The sequence below is a fragment of the Equus przewalskii genome, chromosome 8 (assembly GCF_037783145.1).
Source record: "Equus przewalskii isolate Varuska chromosome 8, EquPr2, whole genome shotgun sequence".
Classification (NCBI taxonomy): domain Eukaryota; kingdom Metazoa; phylum Chordata; class Mammalia; order Perissodactyla; family Equidae; genus Equus; species Equus przewalskii.
In genome coordinates this window covers 27,298,496-27,312,191 of record NC_091838.1, presented here as the reverse complement: position 1 = coordinate 27,312,191, position 13,696 = coordinate 27,298,496, and the positions used below count along the sequence as shown (strand labels likewise).

The following is a 13,696-nucleotide window of genomic DNA, read 5'->3' as shown; positions in this document are numbered from 1 at the left end:
TTTCTTGCAGGTGGCCGGGGGTGGGGGGGGGGAGCCCTGCCTGGCGGCGTAGGGGTTAAGTTTGCACACTCCGCTTGGTGGCCCCGGGTTGGCTGGTTGGGATCCGGGGCATGGACCTATGCACTGCTTATCAAGCCATGCTGTGGCAGGCGTCCCATATACAAAATAGAGGAAGATGGGCACAGATGTTAGCTCAGGGCCAATCTTCCTCATAAAACAAGAAACAAAACCCAAAAAACTTTCTTGCCTTCCAAATTGCCAAAAATTTAAAAAAAGAGAATGTCTTTATATGGGGGGATGGGAGGGGCTATAAATTATACATTTTTGGAGAGCAAGTGTGTATCAGGAGCTAGAAAGGTATATATCCTCTCACCCAATTCCACCTGTGGGTTCTACTTGTGGGCCTTTATCTTTACAAAATAATCAAGTATCCTTTGTTGACTCCAGGAAGGGCCAGATCACTGGGAGTCAGGGGTTAGAAAGGAGGCTTTTGACTGTATTGAATCATGGGAATATATTACTCTTTCTGGAAATAGGTACATTAATAAAAAATAAATTAATCATTCATTTCTAAGAATTATGTGCAAATAAAGTACTCTATAGACTTAAAAAAAATAAAATCATGTTTTTCAAGGGTATAGGAAAATACTCTTCACATTATGTGAGTTTAAAAAGGATAGTCTAAGACTATATATATGATATGATCCTACTTTCCTATGAAAATTTTATTTGCATTGGAAACACTGGAAGTGAATCTACCAACATCTTAACTTTTTTTAATTATCAAATTGTGGAATTTTGGTTGATTTTTATTTTTTCTCTGTTTTTTGTATTTTTCATAATGTACATATTTTTATCCATAATAAAAATGTTTCTTAGAACATACATACACAGACATTTCTCTTCAAGATGGCAGACTGAACATATGGATTTATATCCTATTTTCTTCCAAAATTCCACTGAAATGGAAGGGAAGATATAAAAAAGTGAATAAAAACATAATAGTACTAGAGAGAAAGGGACTAGCAGTGAACACTGACTAGAGGTTGGTAAGCAGATGGATCCCATTTCCAGAGACCAGATGGAAAGATCTCTTAACCTCAGACACATCCAGGAGGCACCACAGAAGTGAGTTGTTTTTCCTGACAAAAACCTTGAGTAACTCCTAGCCAGTAAACAAGCACGGAGAGGCGAAATAGGACATGGGGAATCCAGGAGTAATAAGAGTCTGGATATTGAAAATGAAACTATGAAAGTATTGAAATAAAATACGGGAAGATTATTTTATAATTTAGGACTGGGCAAGGAAACTTCCACAGAAACTGTCAGTTGGTGATTTGACTACATAAAAAATGTAAACATTTGTACAGCAAAAACAAAATATCAAAAGCAAAGTAAAATGACAAGGAACAGACTAGGAGAAAATATTTTCACATAAAGAATTGACAATTGATAATTAGCCACAATTTATAGCATTTCTATAAACCAATTTGAGTAAAGCAGTAGGAAAAATGGGTGAAGAAATGCCCATTTCTTTTTTTCTGGCACTATTATGTTTTTATTCACATTTTTGTATCTTTCCTTTCATTTTGATGGGATTTGGGAAGAAAATAATACATAAATGCATATACTCAGGCAATTTGTAGGCAAATAGATACATAGGACTGAAAACATCTGAAAAGATGCTAAATTTCACTGGTATTCATAAAAATGCAATTTGAAAAGGAATATCTTTCATTCATTGGTATTGAGATATTAAAAAGTTAGATAAAAATCCAGAAATGGTGAGGGTATTGGAATACAGGCATTCTCATGCATTGTGTGTGAGAGTATAAGTTGGCGTACGCTTTATGGAAGGCTATTGGGCAGTAGCTATCATGCCTATTGTCTCTGCTCTTTCACTTCTAGGAATGGATCACATAGCAATATTGACACATGTGTGGAGAAAATTCTCATTGAAGCTTGTTTGCAATAGCAAAAAATTAGAAACTACTTAGATGCACATCTGTTCCATTAATCATGGTGTAGTCATAGAACAGAATTCTATGAAGGTGACAAAAAGAATGAAGTTAGAAGTGTGTTTACTGGCAGGGAGAGATCTCCAGAGTATGTTAAGTGAAAAAAAGGACACAATTACTCCATTGAAGTTAACTTTATGGTTATATTATTTGGGAGTCTGTGTGTGTGTGTGATACAGGTAAAAATGCATGGAAGAATGGGTCTGACAGACACACAAAGTGCAAACTGGAAAACTACACCTCAACCTGTAAGTTGATAGGTGACCCCCCTCGGTCTTGGAGTGGTTGGGTTTTAAAGGCAAAAAGTGCAGAGTATGCAAGCTTCAGGCTGAGTCCAGTTCTGATTGGTTGACCTTTCCAGCTAGAGTTTATCTTGTGCCTGGGGCTTTCCAAATGTCCTAACTGCAGGGAAAAACTGCCACATTGTTCTTCAGCCATCTGGCAACAGTCAAGGTTAAAATGTAATTTTTTATTTCTGCCTATAGTTCATCCTTGAGGTACATGGTAACTGTCCTGTTGACTTTGGCTTGGTTCTTATCTCTTTCTTTTATCAGTTCCCCTTCTTGATCATAGGTTCACCAGGGTGACACCTTTGATCAATTAGGAGAATATTCAGGACCTTTGATGCCCGAGTGCCCTCTTGGCTGCTTGGGTTCTATCTAGTCCCACAGACGAGGCATCAGAGAGGGTGGCATGGGCTGAATGTAGGTCATGACTTGAACCAACATCCTATGGGTTGCCAGTGGTGGGGTGGTATCCAGACACCACTGCGAGATGTTTAGTCAGGTGACGGGGAGCTGTCAGCAAATTGCTGTCTTTTCAGCAGTTCTCCTGTTCTGTAAAGCAAACTCAGAAACTTTGGTTACTTTGTTTCTCACATCAACATGTGGGTATGAGGCATGCTTTCACCCTAATCCAGGGGAAATTCTAACTGTTTCTTTCTCAGTTTCAATCCCAGTGTCTTATGATCACTCCTCAATCTTGGGGAATGGGGGCAAAGACTGTTGTAGCTACTTCCTGCTGTGAAAGGGCAAAGATCAAGGTCAGAGGAATGAAATTGTTCTACCTTTACTTTAAAATATTTTTGGGTACCAGGTGGGGAGAGCGAGGAATGCTTGACATGACTAATATTTTAGTACTCTGATTAATGGCTTTGAAACAGTACAGAAGTCCACATTTTATAATTACATAGACAACCACATGTATTAGCATAATAGACAGCCCAAATTTTAGTATCCCCTCCATAATGGACCTCAATCCCTGGGGAATCCAGGAAAAGAGGCCTGTAACCCAATCAAAGTTAGGGCTTGGAAACTCATGTGGAATCTGATGAAACAAAAACAAATTAACACTTGGGGCAAATTATAAATTAATTCCTGAGCCTAGGGACAGCCAATCAAGAAGATTTCTAGATATCAGGGTTGAAGCACCTTTTGCAGATTGAAATGTCTCTGATAATGTCATGAGGGTGTTCAGGTAACTTTTTGAGTGGCTTATACAGCAGTGGCTTAGAACAGGCATGGAGATTGTCTAAACATGGCCCATTATAGTGATCTCTCTTAAGTTTATACCAAGCTGCCCAGTTTCAGTTTGCAGGGCCTCAGAAAAAAAGGGTGGTTTCAGTTCTCAATGATTCCACATGAAAAGGATAGAAAGAATTGAAAACATTAGTTTGGAGATCTGTACCAGATATTTGAGGAAACTAGGAGAATTCAGGATCCAGCCCAGTTTACAGATAGAAAACAAAAACCTCAAAGACAATTAACAGAACTAGAATCCATTACCCACAAATGTGTACTATAGTTTTTACTGAAACATAATTTTTCTCTCCATAATCACCCTCATTTTTGCCAAAGATTGCCAAATGAAGACTCACTGGCTTGCAAAATAGTTTAGTTTTAAAAAACTTGGCCCAATTATTTACATGAGTACAGCAAGAATGACAATTGATCATACGGGCTCTTTTAAATCTGCTTTGCTGGAACTTTTTATAAGGAATCTCAGATTGAACTTTAAAGGCCTCTTGAGGCCAGGAAAGGCAAGCCAAGGGCTTTTCATTAGACTCTGCCTGTAATACCTACAGATTTAGGTGAATTCCTCTCTTTTTAAGGTCCCCCAAATATCCTGAGGTTCTTGCACCTGCCAGGGAAGTGACCTTCTTTACTCACCTGGTAAGGCTGCTAGGAAGCCTGTAAGCAAGGTATCAGGCCAATATTTCCAAATGGCTTTATTTATTTTATAAAGTCAATCCTTGTTCCTTAAAGCTGTTTGGCCATATCTGAGTTTATGCATGCTTTTCTCAAATATGACATTTCAGTCAAAACCTTGGTAATATATCTAGTGTTTCCAATTGTGTCTTGCTATAAGGAGAACAGATTTTTATTGAAATTATGCAAACAAATAAATTGCCATGAAAATAAGAATACTCACTTATCGAAAGTTTCCAAATTCTGGAGGGATCACATATGGAGAAAAAGATAAATACTTTAATTCTACTTACAAATTGCTATAAGTCTTAGTTAGCTTAAGAGAAAAGATTTCTTTAAATCTGGCAAAGCAAAACATTGGAGCATCTTCCTTGGTTCATGTATCGCATGTAATTGAATAGTTCTTCTACTTGAACCCAGTTTTTCCATTAGTTTTTTTTTTTTAACTTTGGCTGATGATTGAGGATCATCAATGCCTGATGATTGAGGATGATAGGAATCAAGAAGTTTAAAAAAGGTTAAAAGTCTAAGAAGTTTAAAAGGGTTCTGTTAAAGTTTGTACAATTTGCCCAGCGATGTGGGTGCCTTGATCATTGGAGACTGTGGAGGGTATACTCCAAGTAGGAAATACATTTTCTAATAATTTCTTTGCCATTTTGAGGTTATCAGCTTTGTGGCAAAGGAGGGCTTTAACCCATCCTGAAAACATACGTACAATAAAGGAACATAATGATAACCCATACTCTCTAGCATTTGAATGAAATCCAGCTGCGGGTGCTCAAAGGACCCAGAGGGAGGATTTTTGAGGCCTCTTGGGAAAGAAATAATTTTTCTTAATGCACCATGGTGGGTGAATGGATTTAAAAATGAAAAAAATGGGGTTTTCCAGGGAGCTGGGAAGAACCAAGTGGTGTCTTGGGTTTCCCATAGCACTAACTGTTTGTTTCATTTATAGCCAGTGTTCACTCATCATAATTTCTCTGATCCAGGAGCAGACTGTTGCCATGTTACAAGGACATAAGGATGGTGAAAGTCTGGCAATGAGGGGTCATTTTTTTCTTTTTTTTGCAAGAGAAGCAGTGTGGACTTCATCCACATGTGTCATAAGCTTTATAGATTCTGTTTTTGCTGCCTTTGCGTGAAAGTCAGCTGAGAGCACTTTCCTTATATTTAGCATGAACCTCAATTTTCATGACAAACAACATTTTATACCAGGATATATTAGATTTCTAGGAATTTCACATAATTTCAGGAGCTCTCATAACATATAAAGACAACATAAAGAAGACTTAATGTTATTTTTTTTCAGATAATGCCTCCCATGTAATTTAACTTACAAAATATGTCTAATTAGTTTAATATCTCCCTCTTTATAGACAGAGAGAACAAATTTTTTGAGAAGTCTCAGGGCCCATTGAAAATTCCCGCAGTTCCTTTTTTAAGTCAAAAGAAAGATTTTACCCAGGATTTGAACCCTGTGGAAAGTTTGTCAAAAATATCAAAAGGTTTTAAAACACTTGGTCAAATGGGAAATAATGCTTGGTTATCTATTTTACCAAGGTGACAAAGAAGATGTTAAAGGCAAACATACAGCGTTAAACAGGTAAAAAAAAAATCAAACCCTAAAAGACAGACCTCACCCTCTTTGAACATAGGAAATTATTTTAACAAAACATGGATTTTCTGTCTTTTAGGTAGACTTACTAAAAAATAAAGAAAAACCTTTTAAAATTTCTTATCGAGAGTAAAGTAAAAGTTCAGGAAAATTATCCTTTTAAGAGAGAGAGAAAGCCACATTCTAATTTTTGTACCAGCTTACTTTTGATATTAAAACTTATTTACTTAATTGGATTTATTTTAATCTTAGCCAAATTGACTGTGTACAAAACTCTTTCCTCAAGGTTTTACTTCCATAAACCTTGTGTCACTTGCTTTTTACATTAGAATTTGTTCCATGCCTTCCTTTCTGTTTTACCTCCCTAGTGCTTGAGGATGAATTTATCTTCCTTAACAAAACAAAGAAAAATATATCCTTTCTTTATACCTTCTTACTGAAAAAACCTCCTATTGTCTACTTTTCATGTATAGTCATTTCTCAATTTTAAAACTTGCACAGTTTATCTAGAAAAGAAATGATGCAGGGCAGTGGTTAGAGGATAACTACAGATTTTAGTATTAGAGGATAGTGTAATTGGCTATGCATTATACTGAATGAATATAAACTCCTTTTAAATAATATAGTTAAAATAAACCATACACTTTTTGGAAATTACAATATGAGATCCACTTGTGTCTATAGGTTCATCCTGACATTGTTCTACCAAACTGGGAATGATAGAACAGACAGTGGCAAGAAGATCCCCACATTATTGCTGAAGAGAGTTGCTTTAAGTTGAGTAGGCGGAATAAAGATTTGAAAGATGGAACAACTTCTAAACTGATGGCAGAGCTATAAATATCTGGGAAGCCACCACCAGAATTTTCAGCCCTGCGAATACTTATAAGAAACGGGGGAAGTTCTTTTAAATAAAGACTGTTTCTTGGCTGTAAATCTGAAAAGAAAGGCACAGAGTTTGGGTTTATCAGAGAGTGATTGCAGCTTGGCCTTGAGGAGTTATCATTGTGTGTGTACAGAACAGAAAGGGTGGTTGTCCTCGTATTGGCTTCTCCATCTGGCCGCATAGACCCTTCTGTTTTTCAGTTTACTGTGGGATAGGAGCCGTGACTTTCAAACATGTTGGATCATTCCATAGCAAGATATATACTGTATATTATGGCCCAGCATATATATAGATGAGAGAGAAAGCTCTCATGAGATTTCCATTGCTTCTCATTTTCCAAAGGGTCTCCTGCTTCTTTGCCTGCATTCCCTCAGCATCCATGCACCCAGTTTGCATGGAGTTAATTTATGGTTATTATTCTAAGTGTTCTGACATTTTCACTTTGTTTCATTTTGTATTTTTAGCTCTTTTTCCACCTTTTAAAAACTATTTGTATTCTTTGCTTTCCAGTGAAAACTAGGAAGCAGGCAATCGTGAACTGTCTATCATATATTAGCATCCTATAGTAGATTAGCAAACCCATAAACACATTTCATAATTTTTAGAAGCATATTTCTTTTTACAGCAAGCTTTTCAATGTGGCACAAAACATGTCTACTGATATACCCAAATATTGTTTGTCTCTATAAAAAACATTTAGAAAGCCAAAACTAGACAAACTTATGTTTAGCAATCAATGTCTCAATATACCATCCTATCCAGAAATGATTTAGATATTCAATGAATATCCATTATTAGGTTAACTTAGTATATGCTTTTATCATATTTACATATATTTAAACATTTGCTTTTAACAACTGTGTTCGGATTAGATGTTAAATAGTTAACCATCATCACAAGTCATTCTCTCCACTGACAAATTCCACAACAGAAACAGCATGAGCCCATCTGCCCAGTAACCCAGGTAGGAGAAATTGTATGTTTGCATTATATTCAATATTGATAACTCTGAAGACATGCCTGCTGTTTTTATTAAACCAACAAACTTAAACATACTTTGATTTACCAAAGATCATTTTTTAAATCATGTTAATCTGAAACATATCTGGGCTAGTTTGTATTACAGTTACAAATAATTTATATAAGTGCTTACTTCAAGCCAATTATATAGAACTCTTTTAGAAATTATATCATCAGGAGGCAGATAAATACATATATATAGAGAGACTTACATACATGGACATGTACAGAGAGATAAACCTAAACAGAGATCTTTAAGATTTTAGCTATGTCTCAGGCACAGAACTCAAAAGAATAGTTGGATCCAAATTGTTCCCTGGCAGATGGACCTGTTCAGATGGCCAAAGACTTTTACTAAGGATTTTTTTTTTCTTTTTTGCTCTAAGGATTGTTTTTAGAGTTGTTTTTGAAGTCATTTTGTCTTTTAGAAGCTTCTGCATGTTAATCAAAGAATGCCTTCCATTGTGAGCGGGTTTTGAATCCTCTTCTTTAAAGGTGACCCTTAAGGTGGACTTACCTGAAACAGAGATTTTCTAGAATGGCCATTATAATTTCAAATTATCGCAGAAGTTTACCCATTTTCACTTGCTTAATTTTAGATCAGGAATTTTGGGGCGTCGAAGTAGGGGAGCACAGCAAGAGAGGAGAGAGGAGCAGCAGATTTGATTTTGTTTTGCTAGCGCTAGCACTAGTGTGGTCAGCAGCTGACACTCTCCAATCTAGCATGCTTTTTATTTAATTATTTTCTTTTAACGAGGCAGTAAGGGATTCCTGGTCTTGTTTACAAGCCTCAAAAAAGTTAAAATAGACTTCACAAAGTCTTTGAGAGGTTTGATATCTCCTTTTTTCCAATTGAGCATGCAAATAAATCAATTTGGGAACATCAAAGGAGCCCCATTGTGGCCAATGTAATTTTAGATCATCTTTAGTAATTTGGACCCAGGTAACAAGGAACTTGCAAGTATTCGGCCCCTAATTTTTGTACATAAAGGCTGAAGGAGTGGTGGCAGGCAGCTGGCCATTTGCTGTTTCTCTAGCAATCTTTAGAACAAAAAGGTGTCCATCCCGCATGGAGAAACCTCCCTGTATTGGAGAAAGCTCCCTGTAAATCAGCTGCAGCTGAACCTCATGAGGGATTCCCCTCCTTAGAAATTGAGGGATTCCCCTCCTACAACAGCTTCTAGACCTCTAGCAAAGTGGGATGTTGAGCATGTGAGAGGGCCTTCCCTTGGTCATCCTCCTGAGGCCATTGGAGATGCACAGGAGTAGTCAAGGGGCTCTGGGTTGTGCCGGCATGCAGTGCACAGTCGACCCCCAGGAGCAGATCAGCCAACTGCATCATATCCCATCTTCTGCTTTTGCTGGCTTAAAATTCTTCATCATTTATTTTTGAACTTGTGTGTTGTAAGTTGAGTTCGATAAGACGATGGAGTGTGTGCACGAGCACAGACAGTATGCTGGGTGGCAGTGTGCACATGGGGTTGTGGTCCAGCAGCCGCCCACACGCACAGTGGCCAGTGCACATGTAGCAGTTGGTGCTGCATTCATGTGCCCACGTGAGGCAGTTTGGGGTGTCACAGGGCCCCAAGAAGGTCGCTGGGCCTGGAACTGCCCAGATTGGTGCTGGTATTGCTGGCAGAAGCAGCAGCAGAAGTAGAGGTGGCAGTGGTTGTGGCTGCAGGAGACAGAGGGTTCCAAGTGGAGGCAGTGCTAAGACCTGGGGTGTAAGGCTGGATTGCCCACTGTCCCCACAGCCTCTCCCTAAGGCATTGGCACAAACATTAACTCTCCTGTCTGAGCACCAGAACAAGAATTGCCGGTGCTCAGGCTGTAAACTTTGTTAGTAAATCATTGAAAAATAATAGTGTACCCTTGGACATGGTAATAAAGCATATCAAAGAGTTATCAAAATCCTTCAAAGATTTAGAAGTTCTGCTTGTGAAAACTGCTGCTACATTGCAAAGCAAACATTCACAGGCTTAGAAAGAGGAATTAAATTTAAAGATCGTTGCAGTGGATGAAAAAACACTTTTTATTTGAAATTTCCCATGAACCAATTGAGTGAGAAACGCCATTTATAAATTAATTTTTTCGTTGTAATTGAAGATACTGTGACAGAATACATAAATAGGCATTTTGAATTATGTGCAAATCATGAAATAAATTTTGGTTCCTCATATGATATCTACAAATTATAGGAAATGTCAGAAGAAACATTAAAATGCCATTGTATAAATTTGCATTTGAAATCATAGACTTACATAGATTTACATGCATCTGATTTGTATGAAAAGTTAAATATTTTTAGAAAAATTATTGTATGAGATTCACCAGCTCTAAATACACTAACCTTTAAGTTTTCAAAGTAATTTATCAGAAATTTATCCTAATGTTGTCATAGTCTGTAACATACACTTGAAAGCTCCAGTAACAATTGCTTCAGCAAAAAGTTCGTTTTCAAAGTTACAATAATTATTAAAAATTATCTGCAATCTTTTATTCGTCTAGAGTGACAGATGTCACTTTCACTTACATTGATTGAAAATGAAGTTGCTAAAAGTATAGATTTTGATGATCTAATAAATGAATTTGCAAAAAAGTAAGTCAGAAAAATCTTATCACCAATCAAGTTATCATATTGATAAAGTATTATTTATTATATTTTATAAAATGACGAAACCAAAAATTTTATAATTTTTTATAATTTGTAAGTTTGTTGTTACCCATGTATCACAATCATCACTGTTATGTTTTATAAGTAATAAAATATTTTTAAAGGAAGAGCCTTATATTTTAGTACCTTTTATGGCACTTTTTCCCTGCTTTTCGGACAAAGGGCCCACCTTTTTATTTTGCGTGGGGCCTTGCGCCTTCTGCCCTAGCCCCGCACAGTTGTTCTCCCCCAGGGTGGGATCCCTCTTTCCTGGAGCGCCTTGAAGCTGACTGGGGCCGTGGCGCCTCAGGAACCTATCTCCTGCTCTTGAACCTGAGGCACCTGCTGGAGACATCTTTTCTTTATTTTAAGAGGGAATTGCGTATTTTACTCACTGTTTTCTTTGATTTGCCTGCAGTATACCATCAGGGATCCTTTAAAGATTTTATTTTTCCTTTTGCTTCCCAAAGCCCCCCAGCACATAGCTGTATATATTTTAGTTGTAGGTCCTTCTAGTTGTGGTACGTGGGATGCTCCCTCAGCATAGCCTGATGAGCGGTGCTAGGTCCACGCCCGGGATTCGAACCAGTGAAACCCTGGGCCACCGAAGCAGAGCGCACAAACTTAACCACTCTGCCACGGGGCGGGCCCCAGGGATCCTTTCCATCATAAGCAGCGTTGCCTAGAGCCATATTTCACCTGTGACTCTTACTGCGTTGCTAGAGAGAAAAGAGCTAGGGGGTCAACCTAAAAGAAAATTCTCTTGCAGAAAAGCAGGTTTTGTTAACCCTTTACTCCTAATATGTAAATACAAATGAAAGATAACAGATGAGCAGACTATGCAGTGTAAAGCTAATAGATAGGAAGCCAGACTTCCAACAATATTAACTAGGAAATAGGCAATACTAAACTGAACCAAAGCCCCTATGTGGCTAATAGCTGTCACAATGATCCTATACCTTATTTAGTGACTGTCTTATTCACCACTAATTTCTAGTGCCATACATAGTACTCAGTTGAATGAATAAGTGAATGAATAAAAGACTCTCCTTAGGCTGGACAATTGAAAATAAGACAGGCCTAACCTAGAAGTAGTAAGATACCTTCTTGGGTGAGTGACGTGAAAGCTGACAGGACAGGTCTTCTGATACCCAAGTGAGGGGATGTGGACCAGTTTATTTAGAGATAAATGACACCTCAAAAGCCGTTGCTGGGTGTCAACACAGTTAGACAAAAGTATGTTAATGCTCCTGAGGCATAAAGAAAATTTAAATTGTTATTTGAATACTTGGTTGACGAAGGCAGAGAGGGGTCAACATTTTGCAAAGTTTTTACTAACAGAACTGTTAAAAGATAACTCATTTCCTTAAAAATATTGCATTGCATTTTGGAATGTTCCTCTATTTGTTCAAAATTTTTTCTCTAATTTGTTCATCTCAAGTTAACCTATGCTTTCTTTGAATGAATATAGAAATATTGTGTCCCAAATAATGCGATAGGTCTTATGTATTGAGTGCTCATGCTTTGGTTAACAAAATATGTACTTTAATTTACTTGGAATTTCATTTTTTGGTTTTACCACTGCTCTCTAGCTCTTGAACCTGATGGAGGTAAAGCTAGATTGATATTTAGTGATTACAGCTGAAGAACTATGCCAAACCCAGAAGGTGCCATTGTTAAGAATGTTTGCCAAATGGCTGGCATGTGTGGTGCACATTCAAACGAGAATACATTTTTTTAAAGGGAGGAGTTGACATCGTGTGTTCAAATACATGATTGTTAAGAACATTTTATTGACCTAATTATGAAAATAAGTTGCCTTCTCAACCAGTAGTTTACAGAAGTCTAATGTGAAATTTTTTTCATTATGCAGGAAAGAAGTTAGGAATTGTTTGATACCTTCAGATGCAAACAGACATGATTAGTTACAGATTTATTTTATCAAATAAGCAGATTCAATCCCACTAAGGGCCTTGTTATGGTCATCCAACTCCAGTAGGAATTAATGGGCAACCGAATAAGCCTTCACTTTGTATTTTTCTTAATCACAAAACTAATATGTTTCTTTAAATCTGATGTTGAAAAATTATCAGCCTAAAACACTGATTTACAAGATCATTATCTATAATGGCCTCTTTCCTAAAAGTATCATATATTGTCTATTTAAAAATTAAATTAGGATCAATTTACATTAATATATTTTTATAGATACATTATATTCACTTAGTTCATTGGAATGGCTGTGATGTCCTTATTTGCCAAACTAAAAAATGGTAGCAAAAACTGCATACGTAATTTGAACGCCTAGAAAAATGATCTGTGTGTAAACCGTGTCCTGGCGAGAAGGTTGGCACTTTTGAAAGCCTCAGTAATTCTTGGTGAACTGGAATGCTTTAAGCATTAGGAGCAGTTCCAAATAGTCTATCCTTCTAACACTTTATTTTATTACCACATTTAAGGCTTCACCTATAGGTGTTCTCTCTCGGTTTCAGTCTGAACTTCGTCTGCTTTGTTTCTCCCTTTGAAAGAAGCCATGCAAGTGTGTACTCCAAGGTACTCCGCAAGAGCAATCGTCATTTCTGTAGATAGTATTCTAGAGAAAAGCAGAGAAAAATATCACAATCCTTTAGAAGGGGTCAAAGAGATTTCTTTGCAAAGATTACTTTTGAATTAACGGAAAGCGTGAGTTGTCCTGATTCATGCTGTGTGTCACTAAACGAGAGCGATGAACAAAGAAATGATGTGTCACATACATTGAGTGCTGTCTAACATCCAGGGAGCTTGGAAAAATCCCAGTGCTCAGGCCATGATTTCTCCATATATTGCACTCACTGAGTACTGTGGATAGACTACGGTCATCCTGATTTACTAGACTAATAAGTGGTAGCAAAAGCTAGAAAGAAAGCCAGACTGATGAGAGGAGAATTTCTCGGGCCTGGGCACTGGTAGTTTTAGATGTTTGCCAGGTGATTCCAGTGTGTACCCGAGGTTGAGAACCATTACTTTAGTTCCTAGAAGATAGAGGAACTTTACCTTCAGCTTGGTTCTGCTTAGATCAACTTAGATCTAGGCTTAGTGCTGCTTAGATCAGCTCAGTTCTGTTCAACTCAACCCAACTTAGCAAATATTTATTGTGGGCACATTCTGGGTTAGGTACTGTGTTAAGCCCAGAGCATGGAGCAGGAAACAATTCAGAAACTGTGTCCTGTCCTCATGGAGCATGCAAGCTAGCCAGGAGGACAGATGTTATACAAGCAACGTTAGGAACGATGAGTGCTACAAAAGGCAGGGACAGGT

The 13,696-nt window shown here is 37.5% G+C and overlaps 2 protein-coding genes across 8 annotated transcripts in view; one reads left to right on the top strand and one right to left on the bottom strand.

The window, feature by feature from the left end:
• LOC139085059 (uncharacterized) overlaps nucleotides 1-13,696 on the top strand; it is a 77,622-nt gene that overhangs the window by 2,314 nt on the left and 61,612 nt on the right. The window lies entirely within an intron of this gene.
• LOC103561805 (short-chain dehydrogenase/reductase family 16C member 6-like) overlaps nucleotides 9,761-13,696 on the bottom strand; it is a 45,876-nt gene continuing 41,940 nt past the window's right edge. Inside the window, exon 8 of the mRNA XM_070630581.1 lies at nucleotides 9,761-12,992. Coding sequence (XP_070486682.1) covers nucleotides 12,866-12,992 — 127 coding nt within the window. The 3' untranslated portion in view covers nucleotides 9,761-12,865. The remainder of the gene's footprint in view (nucleotides 12,993-13,696) is intronic.